Source organism: Culex quinquefasciatus, chromosome 2 (genome assembly GCF_015732765.1).
Source record: "Culex quinquefasciatus strain JHB chromosome 2, VPISU_Cqui_1.0_pri_paternal, whole genome shotgun sequence".
In the NCBI taxonomy this organism is placed as follows: domain Eukaryota; kingdom Metazoa; phylum Arthropoda; class Insecta; order Diptera; family Culicidae; genus Culex; species Culex quinquefasciatus.
In genome coordinates, this window is record NC_051862.1 from 112,099,212 (window position 1) to 112,111,663 (window position 12,452).

General features: G+C 37.8%; 1 protein-coding gene across 2 annotated transcripts in view; it reads right to left on the minus strand.

The window, feature by feature from the left end:
- Positions 1-11,977, minus strand: part of LOC119766963 (phosphoribosylformylglycinamidine synthase) — a 138,807-nt gene extending 126,830 nt beyond the window's left edge. The window contains exon 1 of one of the 2 annotated variants that reach the window (XM_038253703.1): positions 11,715-11,977. In XM_038253703.1, the coding sequence (XP_038109631.1) occupies positions 11,715-11,786 (72 nt within the window). In that variant the 5' untranslated portion in view covers positions 11,787-11,977. The remainder of the gene's footprint in view (positions 1-11,714) is intronic. The other variant, XM_038253702.1, reaches the window with a different exon arrangement.
- Between the last annotated feature and the right edge of the window lie 475 nt (positions 11,978-12,452).

Below are 12,452 nucleotides of genomic sequence, written 5' to 3' on the forward strand. Positions count from 1 at the left end.
AAAAGAAGAGATTTATTTGTTGTCATCAATTTATTACAGAAGTATTTAAATTTCTAGTCGTCATGGAAAAAAAAAGTTATGGATACGGTACGGAAATTAGATAATTTTCGGTTGTGGTAGAAGGTTAAAGTTACAGTTTGGGGAAAAATAATATCATGAGTTATAAATGCATCAGGAATGAACTCCTTGGTTGTGCATTCTTATTTTTGGTATTTTAAAGACGCCCGAATAAACAAAATATGAAAGTTACAGAAATAATGAAGTTTCCATTTGAAAGATAAAGATTAATATTTGATAATTGTTTCAAAAGAGTAAAATTTCTGGTTGTAACAGAGATATGAATGTTCTGGTAGTTGCGGAACGATAGGAAAAAAATTGGTTGATACGAGAAAAAAATTAGTTCCGGATATAACAGAAATTGAAATTTCTGGTTGATACGGAAAAGTGGAATCTGATAATTATTTCAAAAAGAGTAAAATTTCTGGTTGTAACAGAAAGATGAATGTTCTGGTAGTTATGGAAAGACAGAAAGTAAAAAAAAAATCTGGTTGATACGAAAAAAATAATGTTCTAGATGTAACAGAAAAATGAAATTTCTGGTTGATACGGAAAAGTGAAATTTCCGGTAGTCACAGAAAAATGAAAATTCTGGTTGTTACGGAAAATGAACATTTCCGGTTGTTACAGGAAGATGGAATTTCTGGTTGTTACGGAAAATATGAAATTTCCGGTTGTTACAGAAAAAGAAGTTTCTGGTAGTTACGGAGAATTTGGCATTTCCGGTCGTTACAGGAAGATGGAATTTCTGGTTGTTACGGAAAATATTAAAATTCCGGTTGATACAGAAAAATGAAGCTTCTGGTTGTTACGGAAAGATGGACATTTCCGGTTGTTACAGAAAATATGTATTTTCTGGTTGTTAAGGAAAGATGAAAATGTCTGGTTGTTACAGACGTTGTTTTGTAGTTTATTGTTGCAAAAAAAAAAAGAATTCTTGTTGTTCTCATACTCATACTCATGCTAAAAAAAATGAAGAATTTTTGTTGATTAAAAAAAACATAATAAATTTCCTGGTTGATACGAAAAGAAACATATTTCTGGTTGTAGAAAGTAAATATATATTTCTGATCTGATAGATACGGAAGACTGATTTTTCCGGTTGTCACATAAAGAATAAACATGTTGGTGTCTCTGCTGTTACACAAAAAAAAAAAGAGACGCATCTGGTGGATGTAGAGGAAACAAAAATGTTCTGGGCTGAAATGATTTTCTAACTGTGACGGAAGTAGTAAAGATTTGCCAACATCGAGGACCGTAGGCAGTATAATGTTGATTAAGGAGGGTGTAGTCGTTGTAGTGGCTCTTCGCAAAGATGTCCGATCATCGATCAGAATTGCAAACGTTTGGTCATTATGGGTTCTTGTATGCAATGGAGTTAAACATTTGATTGTTACCAGGGTGAGTGGAAATATTGCATTTGACGGTATGAAACAGGTCAATTTGAATTAAGGTGAACCGTTCATCATTTTGGGAAGAAAATTGATCATCACTCTAAAATGCTCTGTATTGAATTCAATTTTACGAATTTCTGCACCAAAATGAATCAGCATGTGTTGGTTGTTGCCTTCTTGAAGCGACTGAATGAATTTTTGGTCTAAATCAAATGTGTTTCAAAATTTATATAATTTTGTTGTACAATCATTGACGTCCTAGTTGGCAATCATTGATTAATGACGATTTCCATAACATTGCAAGGAATGAGATAATCGTTACCAAAAGGAATCAGCATGTGTTTATATCTTTGAATGAAAAAGTATTCGGAAGTATTCACGTTAAGACGAAGATTAATACGAATTGGTTACGTGTCCCGATGTTGTGCAGGAAAACTGCACATTTTAGATTTTGGCTTTATTATGAAATTACAAAGCTTAAGGTTTTAACATTGCATCGAGAGGTAGCTCGAAATTATTCATATGACGAACATTATTGACAGCGTTTGAAAGCCAGAACAGACGGGATCGTAAATACAGGATCGAAAGATACTAAAAGGCACTGCTTGGTAAATAACAGATTAGTGAAAGAGTCATCTATGAGGGTGAGTAACAAATAGTACTACCAATTTAATGTGGTTCAGCAGATTATTAGAAAAAAAAAAAGATTATGTGTATAGTTTGATATAAGCCAGGCGTTTACTTGGGTAGAGCTTGAAAAGGATAGCGGAAACATCGCCAAATTTTACCGATTGGGGTTTGTGCCGAGTGACTTAATCATTGAATTTAAACTGTTAGCCCGATATTTCTATATATATTTAGAAAGCATTCTATTACGTTTCCTCAAGCTTTGGTGTTTATCTGTTTGTTGACGATGTATAGGGAATATAGGTCACTCAAGCAGTTCATGATCGAACAGTCAAAGTTTCCTCAGTTTTCAAGTGGAAGAACAGGTGAAATCGTTGTTGCAAGGAATAGTATCAAGTTTGAAGGAGTAGATACTCAAACATGAGAAATATCGAGTTTAAACTGGTATGCGGGGTTACTAATATGATGTTGGTGATTTAACATGTAATGAGATTGTGTTAGCGTAGGAATAGTGTGTCGTTTAGTTCAGGTATTTAGTCGACCTGAGTTTGAAGTGAGAATCATTCCAGTATAATCTTGGTCCTATTCACCATTTAATTTCCTGGGACCAGTGTTCATCGGTGGGCTCATCCTGGTAATGGTTTATTATCACAACAGGTTTGTGGAATTGATTGTAATCAGTATTGAAAATGAGTGATAGAAATGGGGTATCATATGATCATTCCTGCACCAAAATATCAGAGAGTGTAGCGACCGTCGTGTTTCGTGATTTCCGCAAGAATGTTCTCTTGTATTACTACTCCACATTTCCTCGACCACGCGCATTCACTCCCGAGTTTTTCATTCTCTCAAGAAATCACCTTGAAAGTCTGTAAGAGAGTGATTTGGAACCGACAACGCATTACGCCTGTGGTTTAAAACTGTAGAAGGGAAATGAGTGAGAAAAAGGAAATGTCAAACGAGTGTGTGTTAAAAATAAAACGTGATTGGCGCGAAGATTATCAGAACGGAAAAAGAACAGTGATATTCGAGAAAAGAATTTTCGTACGATAGTTGTGTTCATGGAGAACTGAAAGTTTTGATATTTTCAAAACGCTAATTGGGATGAAAAATATCACAGCCCAAAACGGCAATCGCGGTTTCGACTAACGATCCCGATGTTGCCATGGTTCCATTTCATTTCCTCTAGGTGTTTTGTGTTCGACTGTTTCATTAGTATTCAGTTCAGTAGTGAAAACGGCGATGAAAACCGACATCGAGTTATTGAAAGTCAAATTGCCATTCTAATAAACATATTTAATAGTGAAAAACGGTTGGATTACCTTGAGTTTAATGTCTTCAGCTAACGAGGGGGAACTCATCACGCATCCTAATAATAGTCACAGGCCAATAGCATACATAAGGACAGGATCAGTCACTTCTCAAATGTAGAATCGCTCATTAGGTAACCGATTAGCGCAATTGGTAATCGGGAAATCTTTTAAATATGATTTTTTTGTCTATCTAAGTTTGAAAAATTTAAAAAGCGGGAAAGAGAGGGAAGATGTGAAGGAAAAGTTTAACAAAATTATATTTGTAGATTGGCTAAAACAAGTACCATGACCAAACTGTTTGTAACATGAATAAAATTTAAAGTAGTTGCTTAAAGTGGAATAGAGAAACTAAGTTCACTGGATCTTGACAATTTCCGCCTTGGAAAAGAAAGATTTACAAGAACACAGTAAAATTGGTTGTTCGTTAACACATTAATAAAGTTGAATAACAACTAAAAAAATTAAATAAATATATTAAAGAAAGGGAGATGTGGTGGATGCCTTTATTGGTAAGCATATAATAATTACATTGAATGCGCAACTGTATGTGCGGAATCATCACCAGTGCAGTGGACTCGTGTGCAGAATGAACAATCGCGTCGCGCGGAGTGAGGTTGGAAGCCTCAAGCTTATCGGTCACACTTCTTGTATAGATACACGTGGTCACCACAAATTTTCATCAGAAAATGATGAATTTTCATCAGAAAATGATGCAATTTACCTCAAATAATGATGAAATTTACCTAAAAAAATGATGAAATTTACCGCAAAAATGTTGAATTTTACGGAAGAATGTGTATTATTGCATTAAAAAATGTGTAATTTGTGGCTGAGAAAGTGGAAGGATAGGTATTGAACTGTCATCCATTTCAGAGAACGTAAATAAAACATTTGATCGAACGAATTTTTTTTTTCATGGCTCAGGGTACTGTGTGGGTCTCGTGGCGCAGGGGTAGCGGCTTCGGCTGCCGATCCCGATGATGCTATTAGACGCGGGTTCGATTCCCGCCTTATCCACTGAGCTTCTATCGGATGGTGAAGTAAAACGTCGGTCCCGGTTTCTCCTGTCTCGTCAGAGGCGCTGGAGCAGAAATCCCACGTTAGAGGAAGGCCATGCCCCGGGGGGCGTAGTGCCAATAGTTTCGTTTTTTTCGGTACTTTGTGGGCGGCAATCAGTTAGCGGCCAACTGCTTGATCGCTCTAAGGACCCGGGTTAGATTTTTTGCAAATATTACTTTAAGGTTAGACGGAACGCCAGTTCTTGGACAACTTTTGTTCAACTTAAATAAATGTCTGAACTCGACAGGTTGCTCACTATCGACCTATTTTGCGTCAGACAGAACATGTTTAAGTTACGGTGTTTTCTTTAAAGGTGCTTCGGGCTAAGGCGCCAAAAAAAATCAAACCATCCACATTAACGACCCCCGGGTCTTTTGTGGTCTCTATTGCAAGTTTCTGCTCGAACCTAGGAGTCCGAAGGCTTGAATGGGGAGAGCACCCAATCCTCTTTTTACTCCAAGGAACCTTCCACCCCAGTGTTTGAACTGACGACCTTTGGATTGCGAGTCCAACGACCGCCAGCGATTCCACCGGAGTAGGCTTGGTTTGGTGTGTTGTTTATGGCATGGAGACGACTCCTACACCTGGAATGACTTAACGGCCTAACAACCAAGGCCGGGACCGACATTTTACTTCCTCATCCGATGGAAGGTTGGAGCAGATGGGAATCGAACCCAGAATCATCCGCTTACAAAGCGGACAGCGTAACCATTCGGCCACGCACTGCTAAGGCGCCAGTCCATACAGTTAATGTTGGGCTTGAATCCCATCGGTGGCATCTTTTTTGTGTTTCCAAAAATTGTACATGCAAAGTGTTATTTTTTTCATAATGGTGATGTGCATGCGATTTTACCATCAGATTTTTTGCTGTGTACCACCAAAAAAAATGCTGCAAGCAGTAGCTACCTTCCCAGACGAAGCTTCACCAGTTGAAATCCTTGAGATATTATCCCACATGAAATATCCACCTGCAATAAAAAACGATTTTTTTACAAAGTGTCATATTCTTAAGAAAACAAAACTTATCTAAAAGTGGAAATAGACGTCGACTAATGGTGATTAGATCCGAAAAACATTTTTTTTTACTTATGGCGGCTGCTTTTTCCACGTTGGCTTTGGCATTTTCAAGAGTCGTTTGTTCTGAGAAGCTGTAAAGATGAGTTGATAATTAAATTTAATGATATTTAAAATTGTCATTAGGACTCTTAACTGTTGCGGTGTCAATCCAGAAACCGAAAAGCGATGCGTGTTACGCGAGAGGAGCCATTAAAGAATGCTTCTCACCAATCCAATTTGATAACACTCAGACAAATAATTAAAAACGATATTTTTGGAAATTATTGGTCCTGTTGCCTTCCTCACTGAGGTAAGGCTATAATCCTGCTCGAAAAATGAACTTTTGAAAAACAGCTCATAGACCTATATTCATGTATACCTATCGACTCAGAATCGAAAACTGAACAAATGTCTGTGTGTGTGCGTATTCCTCTTGGTGCTCGAAATTCTTGCCAAGTTTTCTCGGCACTGGCTGATCCGATTTGAGTCAAACAAGTTGCATTCGATCCGGTTTGGTGCCCCATACTGCACTATTAAATGGTTTGAAGATCCGATAAGTAGTTCAAAAGTTACGTATAAAAAAGTGGCAGAGTTGCAAATCGCGTGCTGGAATTTTGATGCCGGATCTCACTTATCTATACGAAAACTATGTCCGGATCCATCATCCGACCCATCGTTGGTTAGGTAATCAAAAGACCTTTCCAATAAGTCCAAAACATTGAAGATCTGGCAACCCTGTCTCGAGATATGACCACTTAAGTGATATTTAAGCTTTTTTTTGAAGCCGGATCTCACTTATCTATATGAAAACTATGTCCAGATTTATCATCCGACCCATCGTTGGTTAGGTAATCAAAAGACCTTTCCAATAAGTCCAAAACATTGAAGATCTGGCAATCCTGTCTCAAGATATGACCACTTAAGTGATATTTATGCACTTTTTTGAAGCCGGATCTCACTTATCTATATGAAAACTATGTCCGGATTCATCATCCGACCCATCGTTGGTTAGGTAATCAAAAGACCTTTCCAATAAGTCCAAAACATTGAAGATCTGGCAACCCTGTCTCGAGATATGACCACTTAAGTGATATTTATGCACTCTTTTTAAGCCGGATCTCACTTATCTATATGAAAACTATGTCCGGATTCATCATCCGAACCATCGTTGGTTAGGTAATCAAAAGACCTTTCCAATAAGTCCAAAACATTGAAGATCTGGCAACCCTGTCTCGAGATATGACCACTTAAGTGATATTTATGCACTTTTTTGAAGCCGGATCTCACTTATCTATATGAAAACTATGTCCAGATTCATCATCCGACCCATCGTTGGTTAGGTAATTAAAAGACCTTCACAATAAGTCCAAAACATTGAAGATCTGGCAACCCTGTCTCAAGGTATGACCACTTAAGTGATATTTATGCACTTTTTTGAAGCCGGATCTCACTTATCTATATGAAAACTATGTCCAGATTCATCATCCGACCAATCGTTGGTTAGGTAATCAAAAAGCCTTTGCAATGGATCCAAAACATTGAAGATCTGGTAACCCTGTCTCGAGATATGACCACTTAAGTGATATTTATGTACTTTTTTGAAGCCGGATCTCACTTATCTATATGAAAACTATGTCCGGATCTATCATCCGACCCATCGTTGGTTAGGTAATCAAAAGACCTTTCTCATGAGTCTTATACATTGAAGATCTGGCAACCCTGTCTCGAGATATGAACACTTAAGTGATATTTATGCACTTTTTTGAAGCCGGATCTCGCTCAAATGTATGTAGACTATGTCCGGATCCATCATCCGACCCATCGTTGGTTAGGTAATCAAAAGACCTTTCCAATGAGTCCAAAACATTGAAGATCTGGCAACCCTGTCTCGAGATATGACCACTTAAGTGATATTCATGCACTTTTTTGAAGCCGGATCTCACTTATCTATATGAAAACTATGTCCGGATTCATCATCCGACCCATCGTTGGTTAGGTAATCAAAAGACCTTTCCAATAAGTCCAAAACATTGAAGATCTGGCAATCCTGTCTCAAGATATGACCACTTAAGTGATATTTATGCACTTTTTTGAAGCCGGATCTCACTTATCTATATGAAAACTATGTCCAGATTCATCATCCGACCAATCGTTGGTTAGGTAATCAAAAAACCTTTGCAATGGATCCAAAACATTGAAGATCTGGTAACCCTGTCTCGAGATATGACCACTTAAGTGATATTTATGTACTTTTTTGAAGCCGGATCTCACTTATCTATATGAAAACTATGTCCGGATCTATCATCCGACCCATCGTTGGTTAGGTAATCAAAAGACCTTTCTCATGAGTCTTATACATTGAAGATCTGGCAACCCTGTCTCGAGATATGAACACTTAAGTGATATTTATGCACTTTTTTGAAGCCGGATCTCGCTCAAATGTATGTAGACTATGTCCGGATCCATCATCCGACCCATCGTTGGTTGGGTAATCAAAAGACCTTTCCCATAAGTCCAAAACATTGAAGGTCTGGCAACGCTCAGTATCAAGTTATGACCGCTTCAGTAACATTTATGTTGTTTTTTTTTAAATAGATGGTATTTGTGTCCAAACCCATCATATCACCAAATATTGGTAAAAAGTGAGGAAGGCACCAACCACATAGGTGGATTAAGTTAGTTTTTTTACTTACAAAATGAACATGAACACCAATCTACTTCAAATTTAACGTTTGTTGAAAAATTCAATTTTTCATTATATTTTGGATGAATAAGCACGATAAACAAGTCATTCCGACTAACCAACTATCCTGAAATAAATGGATCGTACATCAGATTCTTCATGAACTGTTCAAATCCCAAAATTCGGCAGGCAACTTCCTCCAAACTTAACCAAAAACACAACTTTTAAGGATTCTTGGACGCGCAAGTGGCCAAACACCCGGACTCTTCTTCCAAACCAATCCGGAAGAAGCACTAACACAAACTCACCAAAACAAACGACGACGGTGACACGAAATCTGCGACGATTCCTGGACGTAAACACCCGGCACCTTCCTCCAGACCGATCCGGAAGAAGCACCAACTCAAACTCACCAAAACAAACGACGACGGCGGCACGGAATCTGCGAAGATTCCTGGACGTAAACACCCGGCACATTTCTCCAGACCGGTCCGGAAGAAGCACCAACACAAACTCACCAAAACAAACGACGACGGCGGCACGGAATCGGCGACGATTCCTGGACGTAAACACCCGGCACCTTCCTCCAGACCGATCCGGAAGAAGCACCAACACAAACTCACCAAAACAAACGACGACGGTGACACGAAATCTGCGACGATTCCTGGACGTAAACACCCGGCACCTTCCTCCAGACCGATCCGGAAGAAGCACCAACTCAAACTCACCAAAACACACAACGACGATGGCACAGAATCAGCAACGATTGTTTGACGCACGAGCGACCAAAACTCCCGGACACGCGACGGTTGAATCACGATCCGACATGCTTCTGCCAACCACTTTTCAAAACGTTGCGTTTGACAGTTGTCAAAGTCAAAAGATGATTAATATTGTACCTAAATTTGATGAATATTACTCAAGTATACGAGTAACAAAAATAATGTTGAATATTCATCAAAAATTAGGTAATATTACACATTTTTTGTGTAAAACCTGTTTGACAAAAAAAAATTGTTATTCAACAATTATAGAGGTAAAATTCATCATTATTTTTTTCAACATTCTGTTTTCAACCTTCCATTTTTACATTATTTTTTGCTGTGCAGCTGTAAGGGGCTACCTAACAACGATGTTTATTTTTAATTCGTACACGCACGTGCTCTCTCTCAGGTTCAAACTCTCTCACGAGCTTACTCGCCTGCCTGTTTACCTACAAGCGCGCGCTGTTTCTCTGCTTGGACTTTTGTCGTCGTCGTCGTTTTCGTTTGCTATTCGCTGCGATGTGTTCTTGACATGTTTATTATAATTTTGAACTAAAATACCAGGTTTGTTTTGAGATATAAAATTCAATGTAATATGTGATCAACAAAACGAAAAAAACACAACAATAGATATCATGTTATAAGAGCGTGTGAGATAGAATACAAATTTGATGAATTAGTTCATCCATGAATCGTCATCTGTTCTGATCCAAACCTATTTGCAAACGTTTTGGATTTTAATTTATCTGCTTTTGTTACAAGAAATACCATGCTGTTTTTTAGATAAAAAAGGAAGGAATTTTCTTTAGATTTTTTTTAAACTGATCTGAATGTAGTTAACGATTGTGCAGAAAGAGATGTTTCCTGAATCGAAAAATGTACAGGTAAACTGACAAAAAATGATAAACAGTTGCAATATTTGTTGCTAGGTCTGGTCTAGGAACACAGAAAGAAATTTCCAGAAAGAATAAAAAAATAACTCTAAAATTAAAATTTAAATAAAAATTTTACAATGATTGCTGCAAATTTTCATTCATACTCTATAAAGAGTATGAATGAGAATTTGCAGCAATAATTGTGAAATTGCCTTGATTTGTACTAAAGTATATTTTTGTTAAAGCAGACTACCTAAAGGAACAACATTTGTATTACCTGATTTTTTTAAAACAATTGAATCATTATCATGTTTCTTTAGCATATACGAAAAACTGCGTGTAATGCTTGGGAAAACAAACAAACATTGTTCTCATTACATTTGCTGTATTTTGTTAACTGAGCCTAAGCTGTCTTTTCTTTAAACATTTTTTTTCAGCGCAGTTTTTTTATTTTTGACATAATTTAAGAATGTATATGCTAAATATATCTCAAAACAATCCTGCTATTTTAGTTGAAAATCATAATAAACATGCCAGAAACGCAGCGCAGCGGATAGCAAACGAAAACGACGACGACGACAAAAGTCCAAGCAGAGAAACAGCGCGCGCTTGGCTTGTAGGTAAACAGGCAGGCAGGCAGGCGAGCAAGCTCGTGAGAGAGTTTGAACCTGAGGGAGAGCACGTGCGTGTACGAATTGGAAATAAACATCGTTGTTAGGTAGCCCCTTACAGCTTGCCGCGCAAAAAGGGTCAGTTTTGGGCGCTAATAACTTCGCGGGAAAAAATCCTAAAAATATGGTGTCTTCGGGAAAGTTGTTCTAAATTTAATGAAGGTTCTACATTTGAGAAATGGTGAGAATCAGATAATTATGGCGCCTTCCACAGGTAAAAAAGTAAAACCTTGAGTAAAACAGTTGCTTTTCTCCATACATTTTGACGAATTTTCCCATACAAACTTTAAGCGATTGGAGGGAGGGGTTCCCGTGGTCAGAATGAGCTCAAATTTGGAATTTAGCCTAGTGATGGGTCAATCTTTGATTTCAGGGGGTAGCCCCAAAAAAGTCCGGATTTGGACCACCCTAGTGTACGTACACAAAAAAGTGAGGTTAAATTTTGTACCAGCCAGCAAAACAAATGGTGTGCTAGTGTGTGTGAGATCGAGCTTAGAAAGCTCTATCCCAGTCACGACGTTCTAGCAGGATTCTAGCAGAGTTCTCACAGAGCTGGATATTCTTACAGCATTCTAGCAGAAATGTTCCATCGTTCTAGCAGGATTCTGGCAAAACCAGCTCTGCTAGAATATTTTGTGACTGGGATGGATGAAAACACCCCCCATTGAAAAATCCTGGATACGGGCCTGATCAGGATTCTTACAAAACCGGTTAATTTCGCAGTTCCTGCTAGAACCGGTTATTGCATTTGAGCTAGAATTCTTTGAGAATTCTTACAAAGATCTGGTAGGATGATGGCAGTGTTCTAGTAAGAATATTTTCGCTCTGTTAGAATTCTGCAAGAATCCTGTGAGAACGCCGTGACTGGGAGTCAGCAGCATTATTTTCAGAAATACGCAATTCTAGAGATTTTTTTATTAGGTCCTATAAACATATGAAAGACAATAGTTTATTGGTCCTTTAAAAAAAAAACTCTGGAATTGTATTCATGAACCAAACCGTACTCTTAGATATTCACCACTTTTTAGAATAACTGCATAAACGACAAATTATTTAAAAAATTCGCCACTATGATGCGCTTTTATAATGAAAATTCATATACATTTCGACATGTCTAAACCGGAACTACGAAAAAGTCTGTACAATAGAAATAATATCTAGTATGTAAGAGAATTGTTAGTAGTCTACATAATCTTGACGAATAATTTTCATTACCTTTTTGAAATTTCGAAGGTACTTCTGCCGTTTGGTTTCTTCGACCGGACAAAACAACCTGATTATCTCCATTCCTATGATCCAACGGTGAACGTGTACTCCGGCAAATGTAACTCAAATGATAGTTTGAAGTTATAGTTTAACTGGTTCATGGGAACATCTAGTAATCATTAAACTGCTAACTGTTGCCATGCGTCTATCACTATTGATAACACAACTTTGCTTCCATTACATACTCCCAGACTAATTTTCGGGGGGCTGCGGGCGATAAACGGGCATCGCCAGTACCAGTTAAGACGGTGCATGCAATCCCAGTTACTGTTTATATGGAATTCCAATAAGAATGTTACAGAAAAATCAGGCTTCGGGTCCAAACTGTTAAAAAAATAGTTTTGTTTGCATACACAGCAAAAAAGTGGTAAAACAACTGCGTGTAAAATTGCTTTGTGTAACCATTTTTATGTAATATTAGACTGGTTGCAACGCGGCTCTACTTTGTTCTAGCTGTTTCATTTTTCAAATAGAACTGAAACAGACCACCCGCAACGCGGAGTTGCAGTTTTATTTTTCGAGCAGTATTTTGAAACCGGAATAAAACTGCTCGACGAGTTTGTTTCAAACGTGAGACGATTTGGAACTGGAATAGAACTCAGTTTCAAAAAAAATCAGATATATGGAGATATCCACGTATTCTTACACACACACTATGATGCTGTGTTGATAATCATACGCACACAA